General features: G+C 54.1%; 7 protein-coding genes across 7 annotated transcripts; 4 read left to right on the forward strand and 3 right to left on the reverse strand.

Annotated features, from left to right (window-relative positions):
- Positions 1-335: 335 nt before the first annotated feature.
- On the forward strand, positions 336-2,358 carry GCG54_00013695 (MFS transporter fsa7; the record flags this gene model as incomplete). The annotated part of the gene is made up of 3 exons (XM_045413544.1): positions 336-986; positions 1,042-1,143; positions 1,201-2,358. 3 exons carry the CDS (start codon positions 336-338, stop codon positions 2,356-2,358), a joined length of 1,911 nt encoding a protein of 636 aa, XP_045269615.1.
- Positions 2,359-2,800: 442 nt separating this feature from the next.
- On the reverse strand, positions 2,801-4,059 carry GCG54_00013696 (uncharacterized protein; the record flags this gene model as incomplete). The annotated part of the gene is made up of 2 exons (XM_045413545.1): positions 2,801-3,281; positions 3,311-4,059. 2 exons carry the CDS (start codon positions 4,057-4,059, stop codon positions 2,801-2,803), a joined length of 1,230 nt encoding a protein of 409 aa, XP_045269616.1.
- A 1,052-nt stretch (positions 4,060-5,111) lies between these two features.
- GCG54_00013697 (uncharacterized protein) lies at positions 5,112-6,927 on the reverse strand (the record flags this gene model as incomplete). Its single annotated transcript, XM_045413546.1, has 2 exons — positions 5,112-6,616; positions 6,681-6,927. 2 exons carry the CDS (start codon positions 6,925-6,927, stop codon positions 5,112-5,114), a joined length of 1,752 nt encoding a protein of 583 aa, XP_045269617.1.
- Positions 6,928-9,464: 2,537 nt separating this feature from the next.
- On the forward strand, positions 9,465-10,125 carry GCG54_00013698 (uncharacterized protein; the record flags this gene model as incomplete). The annotated part of the gene is made up of 2 exons (XM_045413547.1): positions 9,465-9,636; positions 9,893-10,125. The coding sequence occupies 2 exons, from the start codon at positions 9,465-9,467 to the stop codon at positions 10,123-10,125; spliced, it is 405 nt and encodes a 134-aa protein (XP_045269618.1).
- Positions 10,126-10,285: 160 nt separating this feature from the next.
- GCG54_00013699 (uncharacterized protein) lies at positions 10,286-11,905 on the reverse strand (the record flags this gene model as incomplete). The annotated part of the gene is made up of 1 exon (XM_045413548.1): positions 10,286-11,905. One exon carries the CDS (start codon positions 11,903-11,905, stop codon positions 10,286-10,288), a length of 1,620 nt encoding a protein of 539 aa, XP_045269619.1.
- Positions 11,906-13,192: 1,287 nt separating this feature from the next.
- Positions 13,193-14,380, forward strand: GCG54_00013700 (4-O-methyl-glucuronoyl methylesterase; the record flags this gene model as incomplete). Its single annotated transcript, XM_045413549.1, has 1 exon — positions 13,193-14,380. One exon carries the CDS (start codon positions 13,193-13,195, stop codon positions 14,378-14,380), a length of 1,188 nt encoding a protein of 395 aa, XP_045269620.1.
- A 423-nt stretch (positions 14,381-14,803) lies between these two features.
- On the forward strand, positions 14,804-19,060 carry GCG54_00013701 (DNA mismatch repair protein msh6; the record flags this gene model as incomplete). The annotated part of the gene is made up of 5 exons (XM_045413550.1): positions 14,804-14,987; positions 15,269-15,651; positions 15,710-15,881; positions 15,933-18,334; positions 18,386-19,060. The coding sequence occupies 5 exons, from the start codon at positions 14,804-14,806 to the stop codon at positions 19,058-19,060; spliced, it is 3,816 nt and encodes a 1,271-aa protein (XP_045269621.1).
- Between the last annotated feature and the right edge of the window lie 374 nt (positions 19,061-19,434).

The following is a 19,434-nucleotide window of genomic DNA, read 5'->3' on the forward strand; positions in this document are numbered from 1 at the left end:
GTGCAGATTGACCAGGCCGGGCTCGCCAGGGTAGGGCACAGCCAGCCGGGTCGGGTCCTCTTGTCTTATTCCCGCTCACCTGGCCGCATATCCGGTCCTATAATATAACATCCTGCCACGCCCTCGATGCAAACTCCAGGAACGTCATTTGCCTACTTCTCTCGGCTTTCGCGCACCCTCTTTTTGGATCCCATCTGTGCACCGTGTGGAGGCCGGTCATGGATTCTGGAATTGTCAGCAACTTGCCCGCAGATACCTAGGTTTCTGATCAGGCTGCTGCCGCCGCCTTCGATACAGCCCGTTGTCTTTGCACTTCCTCATACACCTCGGCAACAATGACGAGCTTAGCCCACGATATCGAAAAGGCGCCCCAGGGCCCTGGGGCAACGGGGCAGTCACCCTCGCTCCTCCAAGCCTCTCTCCAACCTGGCTCGGAAACCCCTCCTCTTGACGAGAACAGCCCCATCACCTACCGATACCTCACCTTCGAATCGCTTATTCCTGACCCAGCCTTTCTCGAGTCACCAGAGTCACAACCGCTTCCACCGGCCCCGGATCTCAACCGCTTCTCCAATCCTCTGCAATGGCCTCACGAACGCAAATACCTAATGTTGGCCCTCTCATGCGTCGCCACCTTCTTGACGGCCTACACTGCTGGATCTTACTCGCCTCCGGCCTCCATCATGGCTGCAGATCTGGACACAACTCGTCTGGCAATGCTTACCGGAATCACCACATTCTGCATAGGTTTCGCCCTCTCGCCCATGGTTCTGGCCCCCCTGTCAGAACTCTGGGGTAGATATCCCGTCTTCATCATATCTGGTGTGATCTATGTCATATTCCAAGCCGTCTGCTCCGTGGCACCAAATCTTGCCGCCATGCTCATTGCTCGCTTCCTGGTGGGCGTGGGCGGTTCCGTCTTCAGTTCTGTCATTGGCGGCGTCATTGCGGATCTTTGGGCAAAGGAGCAGAGGAATACGCCGATGGTATTTACCGATTTCCCGTGCCCTAGGTTCATATTAGTAATTAACATCAACCCAGGCCATCTTCAGCGGTGCAGTCTTGGCCGGGACAGGGGCAGGTCCATTGGTCGCTGCCATCATGACCAAGCGTATGGGAGCCACTGACCCGACCATGGCATGGGTTTGTCTCCCGGCTGTTTCTGTTACACCATACACATGCTAACCGATATTAATCTAGAAATGGATCTTTTGGCATCAAGTCATCATCGACGCGGTTCTCGTCATTGCTCTCGCTGTTCTCTTCAAAGAGAGTCGAGGCTCGGTCATTCTCTCCAGGAAAGCTAGGTTCATTAACCGCTGGTACGAGCAACTCGAAACGGCTGGCCACTACGGCGTGTGGCTAGATGACACGACGAACAACTCCAACAACACCACGGCAGATTCAAACTCGGATACTGATACCCAAGGAGGCTCATGCTCCGGGCAAGAAAAGTCATCTGCAACGTGTCGCTCAAGTCCACGATGCTCAACACAGCTGTCGCCGCAAAGACTTCGCTGGCTCGTAAAGGAGGACGAGGAGAGAGCTTCCGTCGCCACGATGATTTCCGTCTCCGTATCCAGACCATTTCTCCTCCTCTTCACGGAACCTGTCGTCTTCTTCTTCTCCCTTTGGTGTGCTTTTGCCTGGGCTGTCTTATACTGCACATTTGGCAGTATCCCACTGGCATTCTCGCGAACGAGGAATTGGGACATTGAGCACTCCGGGTATTTCTTCAGCGCCATGATCGTTGGCTCCGTGGTAGCCACCATCGTTGGAGTCTTGCAGGACGAGCTCCTAAAGTTGCCTCAGTGGCGTGCCGACGTTGCCCCAGATAATCTGTCTTCATTCTGGCTCTTCATACGACGACGCTTACCCGCCGAGGCACCTGAGTCGCGTCTTTATTTCACTTGTATCACAGCTACCCTGCTACCTATCGGTCTCTTCCTCTTCGGATTTACTGCTCGTCACGAGGTTCATTGGATCGCTCCTGCAATTGGCATTGCCTTCGCTACGTGGGGTATATATTCGGTCTACCTGGCGACGTTCAACTATTTTGCCGACATTTACCACAAGTTCGCCTCCTCGGCATTGGCGGCGCAGTCCTGCTGTCGTAACATCTTGGGCGGAATATTCCCTCTTGTGACCGGTGCATTATTCCGAAATCTCGGCGAGGCTCGTGCTGGGGCATTGCTTGGCGGCATCGCCACGGGCCTGACCCTTATTCCTTGGGCGCTTGTGTTTTTCGGAGAGAAGATCCGGGCCAAGAGCAAGTTCGCCATTGTAAGTACTCCTCACCTACTTCTGGAATGTGTGAAGCTAACTCCTTGTGAAAAGAATCTCGAACCTCAAAGGTGAAATGCGTGACTATCTGCTTGGATGGTAATAACAATATGTTGGTCATAATCAACGCCATACAGGTATGTCGTCGATTTGACGATGTGATTTTGCATAAAAGTAAATGAAGATACCCAAGACGAGATTTCAAAGCATCCCGATCATCTGCACAGCATCGCACCTCCTGCAACATCACCATTTACAAAGATTTCATACTGCCTATTTTCCATGTTTGTGGATCAAAAAGCTCCAAGGTATTTTGAACCAGTTTCGTGCATTTAGATTTCTATTGCAGCACAGATGCGAGGACTAGATAGACACACACATAGATCCCAATAATCCAAAACTTCTCTGTGAAGATCATACAGGTGTCTAAAATTGTGCAAAGCCATTGCTCACTTGTGTATACTCTAAGAGCACCTAAGTCCCATGAATTATCCCCCAACCCATACCTATGAAACACTCAGTCCACATCATCAGCATTCGTATCCGCCTCTTGCGGGACCGGGCCCAAGTGCTTCTTGGCCTCGTTGAGAGCTTTGGTTTCGTCATGGGCGTCGTGCTGCTCCTTGTCAGGCGGCGGCAAGTCCCCGGCCTTGGGGCCATCAGCATCCTCCTTGAGCGTCCCGTCCTCGTTTACGTCGGTCTTGTAATGGATGGTGAAGAGGACCACGAGGTAGACGTCGCCTGTGGAACGGTTCCGGAGAACATATCTGAGCTGGTGTGAGCGCTTCGGCCCTCCTTCCCTGCAAAGAGTAAGAACGACATGAGAAGTGAACATAAGAAAGGTTTCCTCGTTTCCAGCAATGGCGTAGCATGGCGTAGTGTCGCTGAATTCCGATCCCAGTTCCAATTCCAAAGTCACCCCCAGGGGAAGGGAGTAAGTACCATGAGAATCAAAGGGGGTGTAAACTCGCAGGTAAAACACACAAGAACGGCCAAGCCTGAAAGAGAAAAGGGGTATTCGACTCACCTCAGTCCCTGTCCGTCCCAGTACTTCATGATGGCAAGCTGAAAACCGGGCAAGCGAAGAGCCAAGTTGGAGAAGTCCAGGTACGGGTTGAAGAAGTCCATGCCGTACGTCTTGCCGTACTCGAACACCCACTGTTCCTTGCTGTCTTTCCTCAGCGCCCACTTCATGCGCTCCTTGGACGTCGCGGGCGCACCGACTGTCTCCCGCATCTCCAACCCGTCCTCGTCGCCTCCCTCCTCAAACCAGAGACCTCCCTTCTCCTCATCATAGGTGCCCGCGCCCGCGTGGATGACGTTGAAGGAACTCAGGGCGGGCCCGTAGAGATATGGGGTGTCTGCATAGGCGTCGCCCTCGAGGCCGGGGTCGATCCACCACTTGACGATGTTCATGGCCGTGTTGAAGCCCGGCGGCAGACGGTCCCTGATGGGGTGGTCAAAGTCGTTGCCGAACTGGAGGTCGGCGGCGGAGATGCCCTGCTCCGAGGAGCCCTCGGGCTTTTTGGGCGTGAAGCGGAAGGAGATGCTGTACTGGTCATTGTTGCTGGAGTGAGGCTCCGTGGAAAAGTAGGTTGAGGTTGTTGGTGATTTGCGGGGGAGGCCGGCGTAGTTTTGTATACGGACGTTGAGCTCAATGTCGGCGAGAGGCGTGCTGATTTTGACGGGCTTTGGGGTGTTGACTGGGACTTCGGTTTGTGAATCTGCGTCGTAGTTCGGGCCGGCCGTCACCCTAAGGATGTACATGTCTGACATGGTGGGTGGAGGGGAGGGGTCTTATCTTCGGGCAATGAGTTTGGTCCAGCTCTCCGCCGTAGTCAAAGGTGTTTGCTGATATTGACGGTGATGAGAGTGAACGCGATCTCAGTCTGGACGGGGATGTCGTCACAAGACCGAACGTGTGAATCCGGGGACTGTGCTGTAATGTTTCAGGATTCCAACCTGCAAGCCTAATGTTTGCTGTCTCGGTCCGTGACCTCGATGAGCAAGTCAACAGCAAGAGTAGACTGATTTAGTCGCGTGATGCTATCGTGAATAACGTCGCGATTGGGGTTGAAAAAGTAAAATAGGTGTCGTCCCAAGGTGCGGAACTTTGGCGGCAGACAACGTTCTGAAGGCGGGTTTACAGCTGGGTGGTTCAAGGGTGGAAGTCAAGCAACGCCCGGATCCTTGCTCACCTCCACCACTTTTTTAAGGCGGAAGGATGCGCCAAGTTTGGTAAGGCTTAAAAAATGGGGGGACAAGCGAGCCGCAATGACGTTGAGATGAGAGACTAAGGGACTGCCACTTTTGCGTGCGAGTAGAGAAATGGACCGTCTGGCTAGTTCCTGCCTTACCTCATCCACCCAGAATAAGTTGCATGTGAAACAATGAGGGGTGGCGTTCAATTGGAATGCCATTCGAGCTGGACAAGATTGTAAAGTTTTCGTCATTACGTCGGATAAAAGCGGGAGCAAAGAAGCGAAGAAAATCGTCAGGAAACGAATTCTCGCATGGCGCTAGTCTCCCTCTACATGTGTTTAGCGGGGTGGCGGGGTCGAGGTCAAGCTGTAGCTCAGTTCACAACGACAGATTGCGACACCAATCCTAGCAAGCTCTGTAGAAACGAGCCCTATTTGAGGGGCGAGAGCTGACAAGCATTCTGTATTTTGGAGGCGTTGCTAAGTCATTCAATCCCCATCTCAAGGCTAAGATGTACAAATCTGTAACGTTCGCATCGGCAGCGAAGCCCGCCAACTCATTACACGGACGCAACACTTCCACGTCTTCTTCGATGCCATGACTCCCAAAAGTCTTACGCCTGAGGCTCATGGTGTAATGAACTCGTCGATATTGACCCTTTCGAAGAAACTAATGTGACCAAACGTGACCCAGTATTGCGCAAGTCTATCATGGGAAATAAGCATGAGCTGAGACTCAATGTACCTGTCTGCAAAGCAAAGAGCCGTTAGCATATATTCATCGATGGAGTGAGGACTCTGGCACCAACCCTCCATGAAACCGGTTCCAGCCACATGTCCCTTGCTCTTCACAACTCGTGTACCCTGGAAGGGGGGTTCCTGGGCTAGCCCAACAAAGCCTGCCTCGCCAAGGTCGTCGGCAACAAAGGTATACTCTCCCCTTGGCACATTGGGGTCCCCGGTGAGCTTAATTGCTTCCAAACGGCCTCGGTGTACTCTCGCATCCGTACGTCGGCGTGTCCACTCATCGTCCGACTCATCAGCAGAGCGCGCCAGACCAAGCTCCTCATCAGATACTTCTTCGTCGTCCGGTTGGTTGATCAACAAGAACTCGCAGCCGTGACCGCTGTAGTCGCCTACCCAAATGCCGCGCCATGGCTTGAGCGGCGTCGGCGTGTAGACGATGGGATCCAGCGTTGAGTAAGTGACAACCTCCTCGCCGATATGCACTCCCGGCATGCCTCGCGCCGAAAGATTGGCATGAAGAGCCCGTATCAGGCCGGCAGGGCCCGCGCCGACAAACAGCCCCGCTGTCGGGGCACCGGCCATCTCCATCCAATGCCGGATGCGGAAGGCTTGGTCAGAAGCCTCGGCTCTTCGAGTCGGCAGATCTGTTGGCGTGAGGTCGTCACCGTGCAGTCCTGAGACAACCCCTGCTACACGATGACGAGCTGGAATCGCTGGAGGAGGCCAAACATTGCCATATGGGAAGAGCGTTCCCATTCTCGAAGTGGCTGTGGCTGCATCGAGCGGCCGAGCCATCAGAAAATTGCTGAACATGGCATCGGACCGGTCGTTAATTACCATGGGTACTTCAGCGGCAAAGCGGTTCTTCATCGCCTCATAAAAGTTGCGCGACTGCTCTCGGTAATTTGGGTAGAACTGGAGTACCGGTTTGTCTAAATGGAGCTTGACTTTCGGCTCGAACGCATGGATCATGACGGTTGTATCGGCAGGCCAGTGCTGGTACGTAGTGCGATTGCTGATGGCCAGCAGCTGGTATCCTTCAATGCATCCTCTCCGCGGGTCGTATCTCACGACAATCATCTTGCCCATGAGGTCGCGGTCGCAGAACCAGATCTTGTATTTAGGTAGAAACCATCTTGGATCATGGGCTGTGTACAGCTCGCGGTAGGTATTACACGGGTACGGTGTGTCGAGTTTTACGCCCGGCACGTTCGTTTGCACCCTTTGATACCAATGGACGTCGGATGCGGCGTGGGCATGGAGGCTACGACAAGTCTCGGAGACAATGGCCAAATCGCAAGGCGACAGGTATGCAAGGATTGAGTCTATGAGTTCAGAGGGCAGTGAGAGGAGTAGGCAGCCGTCGGCAGGCGGAGGATAAATGTCTAGTAAATGAGTTGCAAGTCAGATGGCGGCTGGACAAGGAGACTGGTATGGAGGACAGCGTACCAGCAGGCGTCACGTTATTAACTTCAGTTGGAAGCGGGTAGTAGTCGGTTTGAGGTGATCCAATTGTTTTCCGGCGGTCCGTAACATCGCTTCGCAAACCTTCGTCGGATACGTATGGTAGGATATAGAGGTTCGACTCAACTTCCGGGTCGATGCCGCCGTAATTGCTGCTCGAATTTGATGTGGTACTAGGTGCTGGGGCAGCGTCGTCGGAGACCGAGCTGGAAACGGGAGGAGTAGAAGCCATCTTGTCGGATGTGACCATGTCTGGACAGGAACAAAGCAAGGCAAGGAGTCGTGTGCCACACAGACGGCAACCGTTGCCGATCAGGGCGAACAGCGTCGTGCAATGTCCAGGGCAGGAAGAAGGCTGGCCAAGTAGGTGTTATGGCTTTCCTTTCCGGAAGGACTAGGCACAGCTTTATGGGGACAGCCTTGGAGGCGGGACCAGCCAAAAGGGGTTGCTGGGCATTCGTTGGCTTTGGCGGCAGGTTGTCGAGGTAGGATGGTGCAGGTCGTCGGTTTGATCGGTCGGTCTGTCGGGCGGTGGTTCGAGGACGGGTGGCTTATCAAGGTGTCAAGTCAACAAGTCATGGAGGACGTGGTCGGGCAACAATGATGCGTGGGAGGCGTGGAGTCGTCAGTGTTGGGGTCATGACTCCAGACTTTGTGTCTCCACGTCTCCGTCGCCGTCTCCGTCTCCGACGAGCCGGGGTGAGGGTGTGAAGGTGGCAGTCCTCGTCGCGGTCGGGCCAGAGGTTCCCTTGGTCTAGCAATTGGTGATGGTTGCTGTTGCAGCAGCTGTGAAGTCCCGGTTACGGCATGCCAGGAGCCTGGTAAGGTGTGCAGCTGTTGTCGGGGCACGACTAATGCAGTGCCCGGCGGATGGGATCTGGTTCTCGGAAGAGGAAGGCTGCTCGGGGGCGTTGCATGAGGTGCAGCGGTGCTAGCTGGGGTACAGGATATGCATGCCGGTGCTGATGCTGCTGTTGCTGCTGCTGCACCTCTCACTCACTGGAAACCAGCCCGGGAGGATACGTTCCCGTCAGCACCTCACCGGGCTGGGTCACAGCGCACGGGGCACGGGGAGCCGGGAGCAGATTGCGGGGAGCTTTTGGCCATATTGGATGTAGGTACGCACATGGTTGCGTTCACACCTTACCTACCTACCTAGGTAGTACCCTACCTGCGAATACCTAGCCGATGCTATTGCGGGTAGGCGTACGGCAGTATGCCGGCCTCCAATTGAGGTACGTGAAGCTTGAAGCTTGAAGCTTGCAGTCGGGCGTTGAGCTGCCCTTTGAACACTCCAACCTCATTTCATGGCTTGAGTACCCTGTGAGCTCTCGCTTATCGGACGTTATGCCCGATAGATGCAACCGGGCCTGGCCCAGCGATAACGCCATCGATAAGCCTGCCCAGGAGGTGGTCCTGTGGTCCTCTCGCGGTGCATACAGCAGCTTGGAGCAACACCACGGTGCCTGTTGCCGCCCTTCAGGCTGCCATTTGGAGACTTGCTCCCGGCATCCAGCAGACTGAACGAACATCTCGTTCTTATGTCGAGCCTGGATCCTGTTCCATCTGGTGCTCGTGCAGCTGCAGCCAGTCAGTCGATCCACAACCTCGGCGTGGCCAAGCCGGCGGTTCTCTTGTCGTGCAATCAATGCATCGTCAAAAGGCCCTGGCCAAGCCCGGCTTTAGGGGAACCTTTGCGAGTGGAATCTGGAGAGGATCCTTTGCAGAATGGCAGCAAGAAACATCCATTGGTCCATGTTGAAACCGGCCCAGTCTCTTTTGTTGGTCTGTCTGAGATGCAACTACAGACGTATTGACGCATAAGGGATTAGCCCCCTATGCATATATATATATATATTTGTATATGTATCTAACGGTGCGCATGCAGGTCAGGGAGAATGTTCACCAGCCTGCCCAATTAGGCAGGTAGGCACCCAAGACATGGCGGGGCTCCCATCCACGTCTCCTTCCTCTTACCACTCCGTCGTCCGCTACGCTACGGCTCACTTCATACCAATTCCCTCAGATCCAGCGAATCTCGACCCTCGACCCTAACAACTTTCACCTCAATCCAAGGCTACCTAACCTTAACTTTGTCTTACCTCCCATTTGAAGCCTCGCTTCCCACCGGCCCCTGGGTTTTTGTGACCAGGCTTAATTACGCTTATCCTTCGTCCTGGGAATCACATCATTTTCCCTAGCCTCGCTCCAAGAACATCCATACCACGCCCCTCACTTGGCAACCATATCTGAACCATCATCCAACGTCAGAATCGACTACCTTCTGGCAGTCATCACCCGCTGTCAACGTTGCCGTGCAGTCGGCCTTGCCGCTGGCTCTCCCCACCACAACACCTCCTTCACGACGGACGCGCCTTGCTCCAACAGCTCAGCTTGCTTGAGCACCTTGTCACATCGTCTCGTCTCGCATCAACGCGTGTGACACTCGCATTCCGATTTTCTCGGGGCTACCATAAGTCATCTAGCCAGCAATACAGTCGCTCGGTGTCTTGGAATCCCGGCCATTCGCTGTAGCCGTTGCCGGAGTGCCCACTTCACCTCCAAGACCGCCCAACGTCTCCTTCCTACTTGGTGATAGCTTCCGTCCGCCACTGGAGGGCTGCCCTACCAACCCCGACCCGACCTCTTCCTGTCTCCGGAGCGCGTCAAGACGACACGCCTGAACTTCCAGACCGCTTTCTGCAGTTCCGACCTTGGAGGGCCACCGGAACCTCGGAATCCCGCTTGACCAGCATCCTGCAGGAAACCATGTCGTCCTTGATCCCTCTTATCAGCGATTTGCTTCCCATGATCATCTCATCCTCCTCGGTTCACATCACAAAAGCAACAACGCTACGCGCGCCCGATACAACTCCAGAACCAGGCCCCGCCAAAGAGGCCGATGCTATTGTCAGCAAAAGCGATAAGCTCTGTGCTTCTGGTATGTTACACCCGGCCGATCCAGCCTGCCTCTCCCCCTGCCCAACCAGCACGCAACATACTTCCTCACTGATGGAGCTCCCTGTGTAACTATTTTAAGCAGTTTTGACTCTCCAACCGCACACTACATCCTCTGTGCGTCATCACGGCGAGCAAGGTCAGAATCGTGCCCCCGTTTTATCCCCTCTTTCACGCCCCCAACCTGTCACTGTACTGCCCTCCCGCCCCCTTGTGATGGGTCTCTAATATGTGCCAAGATACCATTATTTACACAACCTCCGGCACCGGAGTTCTACTTGTCAGCCCGGGCGCGGCGCAAGAGGTCAAGCGACATGATATGGAAGCCGGTGACTTCGCATTCGTTCCGGCTTGGACGGAACACCAGCTGCTTAACGAAACAGATCAAGAGAATGCGTGGGTCATCACCCGCAGCGGCTCGCAGCCGGTGGTAGTAGGCCTAACAGACTGGGGTGGTGACCGAGCCAAATGAGACCGTTTGCGAATGAAGTTGGATTGCCTTGACAGCTGGCTTCCTGTGGTGTCACATGGTACAACACTCCGAGTCTAGGAGTCACCACTGAGAAGCGACTTTCCCTTTCCCGCGCGCAAGTTCATTTTCTCCATGGTGTATTTGCCGAGCCGCTTGCCTGTCATTCCTCGCAGTATTCTCGTACAACATCGACAATACGCCCTCTGTCCTGCACTGAGTCAAACGCCTGCGCATGGTCTCTGGAGGGGAACCAGAGCACGTCTATGTCCGACCCAGCTGAATGTCGATGCTCGCTTCCCAAACCAGCCACTCCGGCAGCATTGCGCCGACCCTGCTTCTCTTCGCCCTGCGCACATGCGGGGTCGCTTGACTTCCCGTCTGCCAAATATTTGGCAACAGCATGGCTGTCAACTATCAAATCCTGCCCCGATAAGCAGACGGTGATCTTCCTTGTCGCGGTTCGCCCATCGCTCGTTGATCCGTCAGTTCGAACTGCTTTTTCCAATTCTGGATGGTGTCCTGCGAGCTCCTCGGCCCAGATGACATTCTCCCTCCAGAAGAAGTGTCTGCCGAGGCAATGGGCAACCCCTGGGTCTGTACTCGCAAAGTACCATAGCTGCCACTCATTGGCGCGCTTTGGCTGACGCCGTGTGAAGTTGAATGCCACGTCGGGGAGATGGAGCAGTATGCTCACGGGATCGATGAGCACCGCTCGTGGGATTCTCGCCTGCAACTCCAGACAGCGCAAGACATGCGTTGTCAAAACAGACCCATATGAGTGAGAAACAAGAACAAATTTGTCCCACGAATGACGGTCGAGAATCTCGGTGAATTGTTCGAGAAAGGCGTCCTTGCCCAGAGGAGGCTTCGTCAACCGGAAGGATATCGGCAAAATCTCGAGAGCTATAACCCCAACCTGGCCATCCCCTCTGACTTTACTGGCACTGATTTCAGCGAGAAAACGAATGTACACCCAAAGCCCTATGCCTATGCCGTGGAAGAAGATAATAGGAAGTCGATCAGATTGTTGATGTGGGCGATGCCAATAGCTCAGCCCAGTCGAAGAGCGACGCTGGGCAGCGAGTTGTTGAATTCGTGGTGGGAAGACGGCAAGGGTGTCTTCTCTGCTTTGAGCGTAGTACTCAAAGCCATTGAACACGAGGAGAACATGGGTGCCGGCGTCCACGACAGCCATCATGACGTACCACCAAAAGCTGCGATACTTGGTCTCGATGTCGTCAAAAGTAAGCCGTAGACTTTGCGCAGGGCCACGACCGTCCTCAAATGATTTACCCAGCAGTTGTTCAGTCCGGCTGATGTATCGGCCCACTTCCTCCTCAACTTCGCTTGAAGTAGGGTTATCCTCAGCGCTTTCGTCAAAGAAGGCCCAGAGAAGAAACTCGTGAACATTGTCACGGCGAATGTCCTTGATCTCTGACCCCAGGAACCACCCACGGAGGTACAACTCCGGGTTCGGAACTGTGGCCATGCATCGTTCAAAAAGTGCGCGTCTCGCAGCCGGCGACAACGGGGCTGGATGTTTCGCGGCTTCCCCAAGGCGGATCTTATACGGTGTCCAGATGAATAAGGCATACGCTAATTCAACAAACATGAAACCGACAACCCATAAAGCAGCAGCCGTCCATCGCGGGTCTGGTGAGCCGAGCTTGGGACCCAGGAGGCAGACGGCGAGAGCGGATGCGTATGTAATGATGGGGTATTGCAGGAAGAATATGCATATACGAATGAAGATGAGTTCGTGCAGCGTATGTCCGAGCATTGTGGCTTGGTGTTGTGTCGTTTGCGATCAAACTGAGAATAAAGCTGTCGACGTGATGACGAACGGCGACGAACGGCAACAAATAACAAGGGCGGTAAGAATTGATTGAACACAGTGACACAGCGTCGAGATTACTTCAAGAGCATCCCAGGTTGTTGGGCTTTTAACCAAGCTTGCGAGCCCGATGTAGATAGACATGTGATTTATTGTTGGGATTCGCTTGTTGCGCTGGGGCCTTGGGCTTGCCTGGTATTCTTTCAGACATGCACGTGTCGCATGAGAGAGACTGGGATTGAAACCGAAGAGCTCTGCTGATTGGTTTTTCAGCTCAAATCAGCGCGTTAAAAAACCTCACGACCTGTGCGTCCGAATTCTATGGGTCCTCAGAATGATGAGATGAGTTATCCGTAGCTGCGCATGAGGTCGGTACGTACCAGACTCAAGTCGATGGCTGTTTCAACCGACCCCGAGAAAGGAATCCATGTTCGATGCAATTCGACGTATTCCCTTCAAGACAATATTTCGTGTATTCGGCCTCTCTATTTTTCTTGGGGCATTGCTGCAGAAATGCCGGCGGATACCATGCATATCGAACTCAAGTGATGCTATGCCATCGCAATTCGTTCCTGCATGGATGGCCGACGTACGTAATCTTGCCTTGCCTCGGTCCTCAACAGTCATGCTCAAGAAATGTCAGATAAGGGCCATGGAGGCGAATTCCCCGCCCGAGGCTGGACACCCTATCATATGAAAACACTTTGTTCCGTAAGCCATGCTACAAATATCCTCACTAAAGCGTTACATGGCTGCAGAATTCAGCCGGCGCAGATCAGAGCTCGACAGAGTGTTTGACAAATTAGCCGACCCTGAAAAGGTAATCCTCCCTCCGATATGTCCGAGTTGGGATTGTCGGCGGTGGTGTATATATTAAAAGGCATGTTGTTGTCTAGCTGTCGGCGGGGAAGTTGACGGCAGTCAATTCGACTTGGCAATGAGGTGCGTGTCCAGTGGTTGAATATCCCCTCAACGTCTTAAGGCTGTAAACATAGCCGTCGGTTTTCAATGGCAAGTAATTCTTAGCTTATAGGCTTGCTACAGATCCATGCGTCTACGAGAAGCTCATGCTACTTTCCCCGCGTGGGTACTTCCATTTCTCCGGGCCTCTGTCGGGGCTTGGAAGATAAAATGGCCCTTCAAGAGCTTGAATACACGATGATTGTCTCACCAATCCATTCGGAACCAGGCCCTTCCGTCAATTCCAGTCTCCCTACCTCTCGACAACACAAAATGGCCCTGCGTCTCGCAGTCACACTGCTTGCAAGCTCTGTTCTGGCATTGCCTGCCGGGGACTTGTTCGAACGCCAAGCTGGCTGCAGCAAGGCGAAGACGAACGTCCCAGTAGTCAATGATGCAAAACTTCCAGACCCGTTCACGTTCGCAGACGGCTCCAAGGTCACTACAAAGACCGACTGGGCCTGCCGGCAGACCGAAATTCAGAATGCCTTCAAGCAATACGAACTCGGAGATTTCCCTGGGCCCCCGAGCAAGGTCGAAGCTTCCCTTTCTGGCAACACGCTCAATCTGAGGGTCATCCAAGGCAGCTCTACTATCAGCATGAGCGCCTCCATCCAGAAGCCCTCTGGAAGCGGACCGTTCCCCGCCATCATTGGCATCGGGGGCGCAAGCATCCCTATTCCTGGCACTGTCGCCCAGATCACTTTCAACAATGACCAGTTCGCTGCTCAGAACGGACAGTCCAGTCGTGGCCAGGGACTCTTCTACAACCTGTTTGGAAGCGGACACAGTGCCGGGGCGTTGACTGCCTGGGCCTGGGGAGTTGGTCGCATCATCGATGGCCTCGAACAACTCGGTACTGCGGCCACTGGCATTGATGCCAAGCGTCTTGGAGTCACCGGCTGCTCGCGCAACGGCAAGGGTGCCTTTGTTGTCGGTGCATTGGAGAAGCGTATCGCCTTGACCATCCCTCAGGAGTCCGGCTCAGGAGGCGCAGCCTGCTGGCGCATCTCGGACAGCGAGAAAAACAAGGGCAAAAATATCCAAACCGCAGGCCAGATCGTTGGAGAGAATGTTTGGTTCTCGTCGAACTTCAACACTTGGACCTCGAGGACATCTCAGATGCCAGAAGACCACCACTTGCTGGCAGGATTGGTGGCGCCGCGAGGCCTGTATGTTGCGGAGAACGACATTGACTGGCTGGGCCCCGTGTCGACCACAGGATGCATGAAGGCCGGAAGACAGATCTACCAGGCCCTTGGCGTGCCCGAGAACATGGGTTTCTCTCTGGTTGGCGGGCACAATCATTGCCAGTTCCCGAGCAGCCAAAACTCGGAGCTCACGCAATACATCAACTACTTCCTCCTCAACTCAGCAACGAAGCCATCGATCACTGAGCGTAGTACCGTTAACGTCAATCTGCAGGATTACGCCAGCTGGACGGCTCCAACACTCTCTTAGCCAAACTGGATGACAGGCTTCAGTTTTGTACATAGGAACCGGGGAAGTGCAGGCCCGGGGGGGGGGGGGGGGGGGGGGGGGGGGANGGGGGGGGGGGGGGGGGGGGGGGGGGGGGGGGGGGGGGGGGGGGGGGGGGGGGGGGGAAAGGAGTACACTCTTTAACTAGGTATCTCACAAGACGTGTGATCAAAGAAAGAAACATGGTAAATACTGAAAATTTTCGTGGACGAGTCTTGTTTGTGTGTTTATCGTCCTCCGATGAAGCGCTAATCTACACCGGAACCTAGCCGGGCTTCGGCCGGGACCACACCCCACCGAGCCGGGTCCGGGTGGATCTGACAAACGGGATGTCGTAATTATGCACACGCGCATAGTGATACAGCATGCTGTTGGCTCGTGCTTATGTCTTCTCCACTTCCAAAAATGTTAAGCGAGTGCCTGCTCCTGGCCCCTGCGTGGAACGTCAGGAGTTCCTTGCCCCCCGGTCGTTCAATTAAACACAGCTCTGAGCCAGACGCGGCAAGGACGCGGTTACGCGACTCCACGATCTTTCCCGACGCGATTCCCAGCACTGCCGGGGCACGGCACTTGCTGCAGTCCCAAAAAGGTACACACCCACCCACACTTCGGATCTTCTGCCTTCTCGCTCGTCTTTCCAGAGCTACCGTCGAACGCGGCGTTCCCAAGTCGACTCAAGAGCTCTCAAATCTGTCAATTGACCACTCTTCTTTCCACTAATTACTTTTGTCTAACCTTCCTTTATCCCAACTAGACCGGGAACACACCGAATCCCGATTCTTCTTCCTACACGACTGACTACCTTCGTTTGACCTACAACCTCACTTTCACCAATCCAACTCGCCGTCATGGCGCCCAAATCATCACCAGCGGCTCGCACGCCGGCCAAAACTCCCTCGCTGAAGCGCCAGCCGTCGTCGTCTTCAGGAACTCAGAAGACTATAGTACAGTTCTTTTCCAAGTCTGCCTCCAAGCCGACCCCCAAGCCCGCGGCCAAAGGCCCCGACTCATCGCCATGCCTCAGAGAGTCTACCCGGACGAACGAACTCCCCAAGGTCAAGCAACCTCCCAGCATGACCCCCGTCCCCAGCAGTGACGCCATGGAGCCCTCGAGCTCCCAGGAGAATATGGACGGCACAGGACTCAAGGTAGCTCAGGACTCCTTGCCATCACCGTCTACTCCCGCTGAGACTGTAACCCCGCAGGTGTCTCGTAGCAGACCTGTTCTGCCTTCCTCTAGCCCTACACGAAAGGTATGTTTGCCACGACGCTAGTTCTGCGAGGCGGCATGCTGACTCGGCGTCCTCACAGGGAAGAAAGGCCGTCAACTACGCTGAGCCGTCCGATGACGAAGATGATGACCCGTTCGATCGCATTAGAGCCGCAGGCACGCGTCGTCGTACTAAGACACCCGCTGTTCCAGCTGATGATGGCGACGATTATGAGGATGCCGCCAGTAATGATGGACCCGACGAGGACGAAGGTAAGGATGAAGTCCCTTGCACAAACCCTCCATGTTTCTAATGCGATGTAGAAATGGACGACTTCGTCGTATCCGACGAGTCGGATGCTCCCTCACGCTCTAAGAAGCGCAAGCGCCCCGAGACTACAAAGAAGACACAATCGAGGAAGAAGACAACAGTCTCTTCGCCAATCAAGGAGGAAGAGACCGCAGATGAGGACGAGACGATGGAGGAGCTGCCTTCGACTTCTACTGCTCAGCAATGGCGTTACGATCCGAACAGCGTTGCCTCCTCTGCTCCTCGTTCTGTTCAGGGCCCGGCGGTTCGTCGACCAGCCGCTTCTAAACGGAAGGAGAAGGCTCACGCCACCGAGCCCGAAGCCCGATATCCTTGGCTGGCCAACATTCAAGACATTAACAAGAAATCCCCTGGCGATCCCGAGTACGATCCCTCCTCAGTCTACATTCCTCCAGGAGCGTGGAACAAGTTCTCTCCCTTTGAGAAGCAGTACTGGGAAATCAAGCAAAAACTGTGGGATACCGTTGTCTTCTTCAAGAAGGGCAAGTTCTACGAGCTGTATGAGAACGATGCCACTATCGGTCACCAACTCTTCGACTTGAAGCTCACAGACCGTGTCAACATGCGCATGGTCGGTGTTCCTGAGAGCTCCCTCGACATGTGGGTCAACCAGTTCGTTGCCAAAGGCTACAAGGTTGCTCGCGTTGATCAGATGGAATCCGCGCTTGGCAAGGAGATGAGAGAACGAGGCGATACGACTGCCAAGGCGAAGAAAGCGGACAAGATCATTCGTCGAGAGCTAGCCTGCGTCTTGACTGGCGGCACTCTGGTGGATGGTAGCATGCTGCAGGATGACCTGGCGACCTTTTGCGCGTGTATCAAGGAGTCCGTCATTGACGGCAGCCCCGCATTTGGCATCACGTTTGTGGATTGCGCGACTGGCCAGTTCTTCATCTCGGAGTTCGAGGACGATGCCGACTTGACCAAGTTTGAGACTTTCGTTGCGCAGACCAGCCCCAGAGAGCTCATTCTGGAGAAGTCGAGAATTTCAACCAAGGCTCTTCGCATCCTCAAGAACAACACTTCCCCAATGACCATCTGGAACTACTTGAAGCCGGTCACTGAGTTCCTTGACGCTGACATGAGCCGCCGGGAAATATCCAGTGGGAGCTACTTTGCCAACGAGGACGGAGAGGAGACATGGCCTGATGCTTTGGCCCAGACCAAAGACAAGGACCTGCTGATGTCTTCTTTAGGTGGTCTTATCCACTATCTGAAGTTTCTCAAGATTGAGGCTAGCCTGCTGTCGCAAGGCAACTTCGAGTGGTACACTCCCATCCGCCGCAACGGCACTCTCATCCTGGACGGTCAGACCCTGATCAATTTGGAGATTTTTGCGAACACTGTGAACGGCGGCCCAGAAGGTACGCTCTTCACTTTGCTGAACCGGTGTGTCACCCCGTTCGGCAAGCGACTCTTCCGTCAGTGGGTTTGCCACCCGCTTTGCGATATCAAGCGTATCAATGAGCGACTCGATGCTGTCGACATGCTCAACTCCGATCGAAGCGTCCGAGAACAGTTCTCGTCTCAAATGACGAAAATGCCGGACTTGGAGCGTCTCATTTCCCGAATTCACGCAACGCTCTGCAAGCCAGAAGATTTCGTCCGTGTCTTGGAGGGCTTTGAGCAGATTGAGTACACTATGGGCCTGCTGGGTGCCTTTGGCGGCGGCAACGGCCTCATCGATCGCCTTCTCGCATCCATGCCTAATCTCAACGAGCCACTGTCGTACTGGAAGACTGCTTTCGATCGGAAGAAGGCCAGAGACGAGAAGCTTCTCATTCCGGAGCGTGGTATTGAGGAAGACTTCGACAACAGCCAAGATCGCATCGAAGAGATTAAGGAGGAATTGCAATCGCTTCTTGGAAGAAAGAAGTCGGAGTTGAAGTGCAAGACAATCAAGTTCACGGATATCGGCAAGGAGATCTATCAGATCGAAGCACCCAAGGCTGTCAAGGTGCCAAACAACTGGCGTCAAATGTCAGCGACTGCAAGCGTCAAGCGCTACTATTTTGAAGAGCTGACGGACTTGGTCCGTGAGCTTCAGGAAGCAGAGGAGACACATTCTCAGATCGTCAAGGAGGTTGCTACGCGCTTCTTCCAGCGCTTCGATGCCGATTACGACACGTGGTCGCAGTCGATCAGAATCATTTCTCAGCTCGACTGCCTTGTCAGTCTTTCCAAGGCTTCGTCATCGCTGGGTGAGCCTAGTTGCCGCCCGGAGTTTGTGGACGAAGACAGGAGCGTTGTCGAGTTCGAAGAACTTCGCCACCCCTGTATGCTTAACACAGTGTCTGACTTCATCCCCAATGATGTCAAGTTGGGAGGCGATTCTGCCAAGATCAACTTGTTGACCGGTGCCAACGCTGCTGGCAAATCGACGGTTCTGCGAATGGTAAGAATCCTGTGCTATATATTTCGAGACTAGATGCTAACTTCATGACAGTCTTGTGTTGCTGTCATCATGGCGCAGATCGGATGCTACGTGCCCGCTGTGTCTGCACGACTTACCCCCGTTGATCGAATCATGTCACGACTTGGTGCTAATGACAACATCTTTGCATCTCAATCAACATTCTTTGTCGAACTGTCGGAGACCAAGAAGATCTTGTCGGAAGCCACACCACGGTCTCTGGTCATTCTGGATGAGCTCGGACGCGGTACTAGCTCCTATGACGGTGTCGCCGTTGCGCAGGCCGTTCTGCATCATGTTGCAACCCATGTAGGCTGCGTTGGCTTCTTCGCGACTCACTATCACTCTCTCGCCACTGAGTTTGAAAACCACCCAGAGATTGTGCCTCGTCGTATGCAGATTCACGTTGACGAAGAAGAGCGTCGTGTTACTTTCCTCTACAAGTTGGAGGAAGGTGTTGCGGAGGGCAGTTTCGGAATGCATTGCGCAGCGATGTGCGGCATCTCCAACCGCGTGATCGAGCGAGCTGAGGTGGCAGCCAAAGAATGGGAGCACACTAGCAGGCTTAAAGAGAGTCTGGAGAAAGCCAAGTCGGGTTGCTACATTCCTCTTGGTGTTCTCAGTGATGTGGCGTCACTGCTTAATGGTGGCGATGAGGTCGGGAAGAAGGGTGTTGAGGTGCTTTTGAGAGCCGTGGAGGCTCTTTAAGTCGGTTTATTTCTTCGGGAGTGAAAATATAGGTGCGAAGCTATACTGTGGCCTATGATGGCTAGCTGTTATGATAACGTCGAAAGGGCTTGGCGTCGAGGAGTTTTACATGGTCGAAGGATGGTTACACAGGAATGCACATGTAAAGATAGAGGCGTGTTGCTCGTAATGTTGCTTGGCATTCTGGTCTTTGCAAATAAATAGGCTGTTTCTAAGTTCGACTTACACTCAGAAGCATGTCCGATAACTTGCATGAACTTCATGATGCTGCAATGATGATGGATAAGTAGGTATCGGTTGGTCTAGGCCCGTATGTGTTCCGGAGCGCAATTGAGACCCTCGTCACACAACACTGCCATTGGCAAAGAACACAA

This window comes from Colletotrichum gloeosporioides, assembly GCF_011800055.1.
Source record: "Colletotrichum gloeosporioides strain Lc1 chromosome Unknown consensus_11, whole genome shotgun sequence".
NCBI classification, from domain to species: Eukaryota; Fungi; Ascomycota; class Sordariomycetes; order Glomerellales; family Glomerellaceae; genus Colletotrichum; species Colletotrichum gloeosporioides.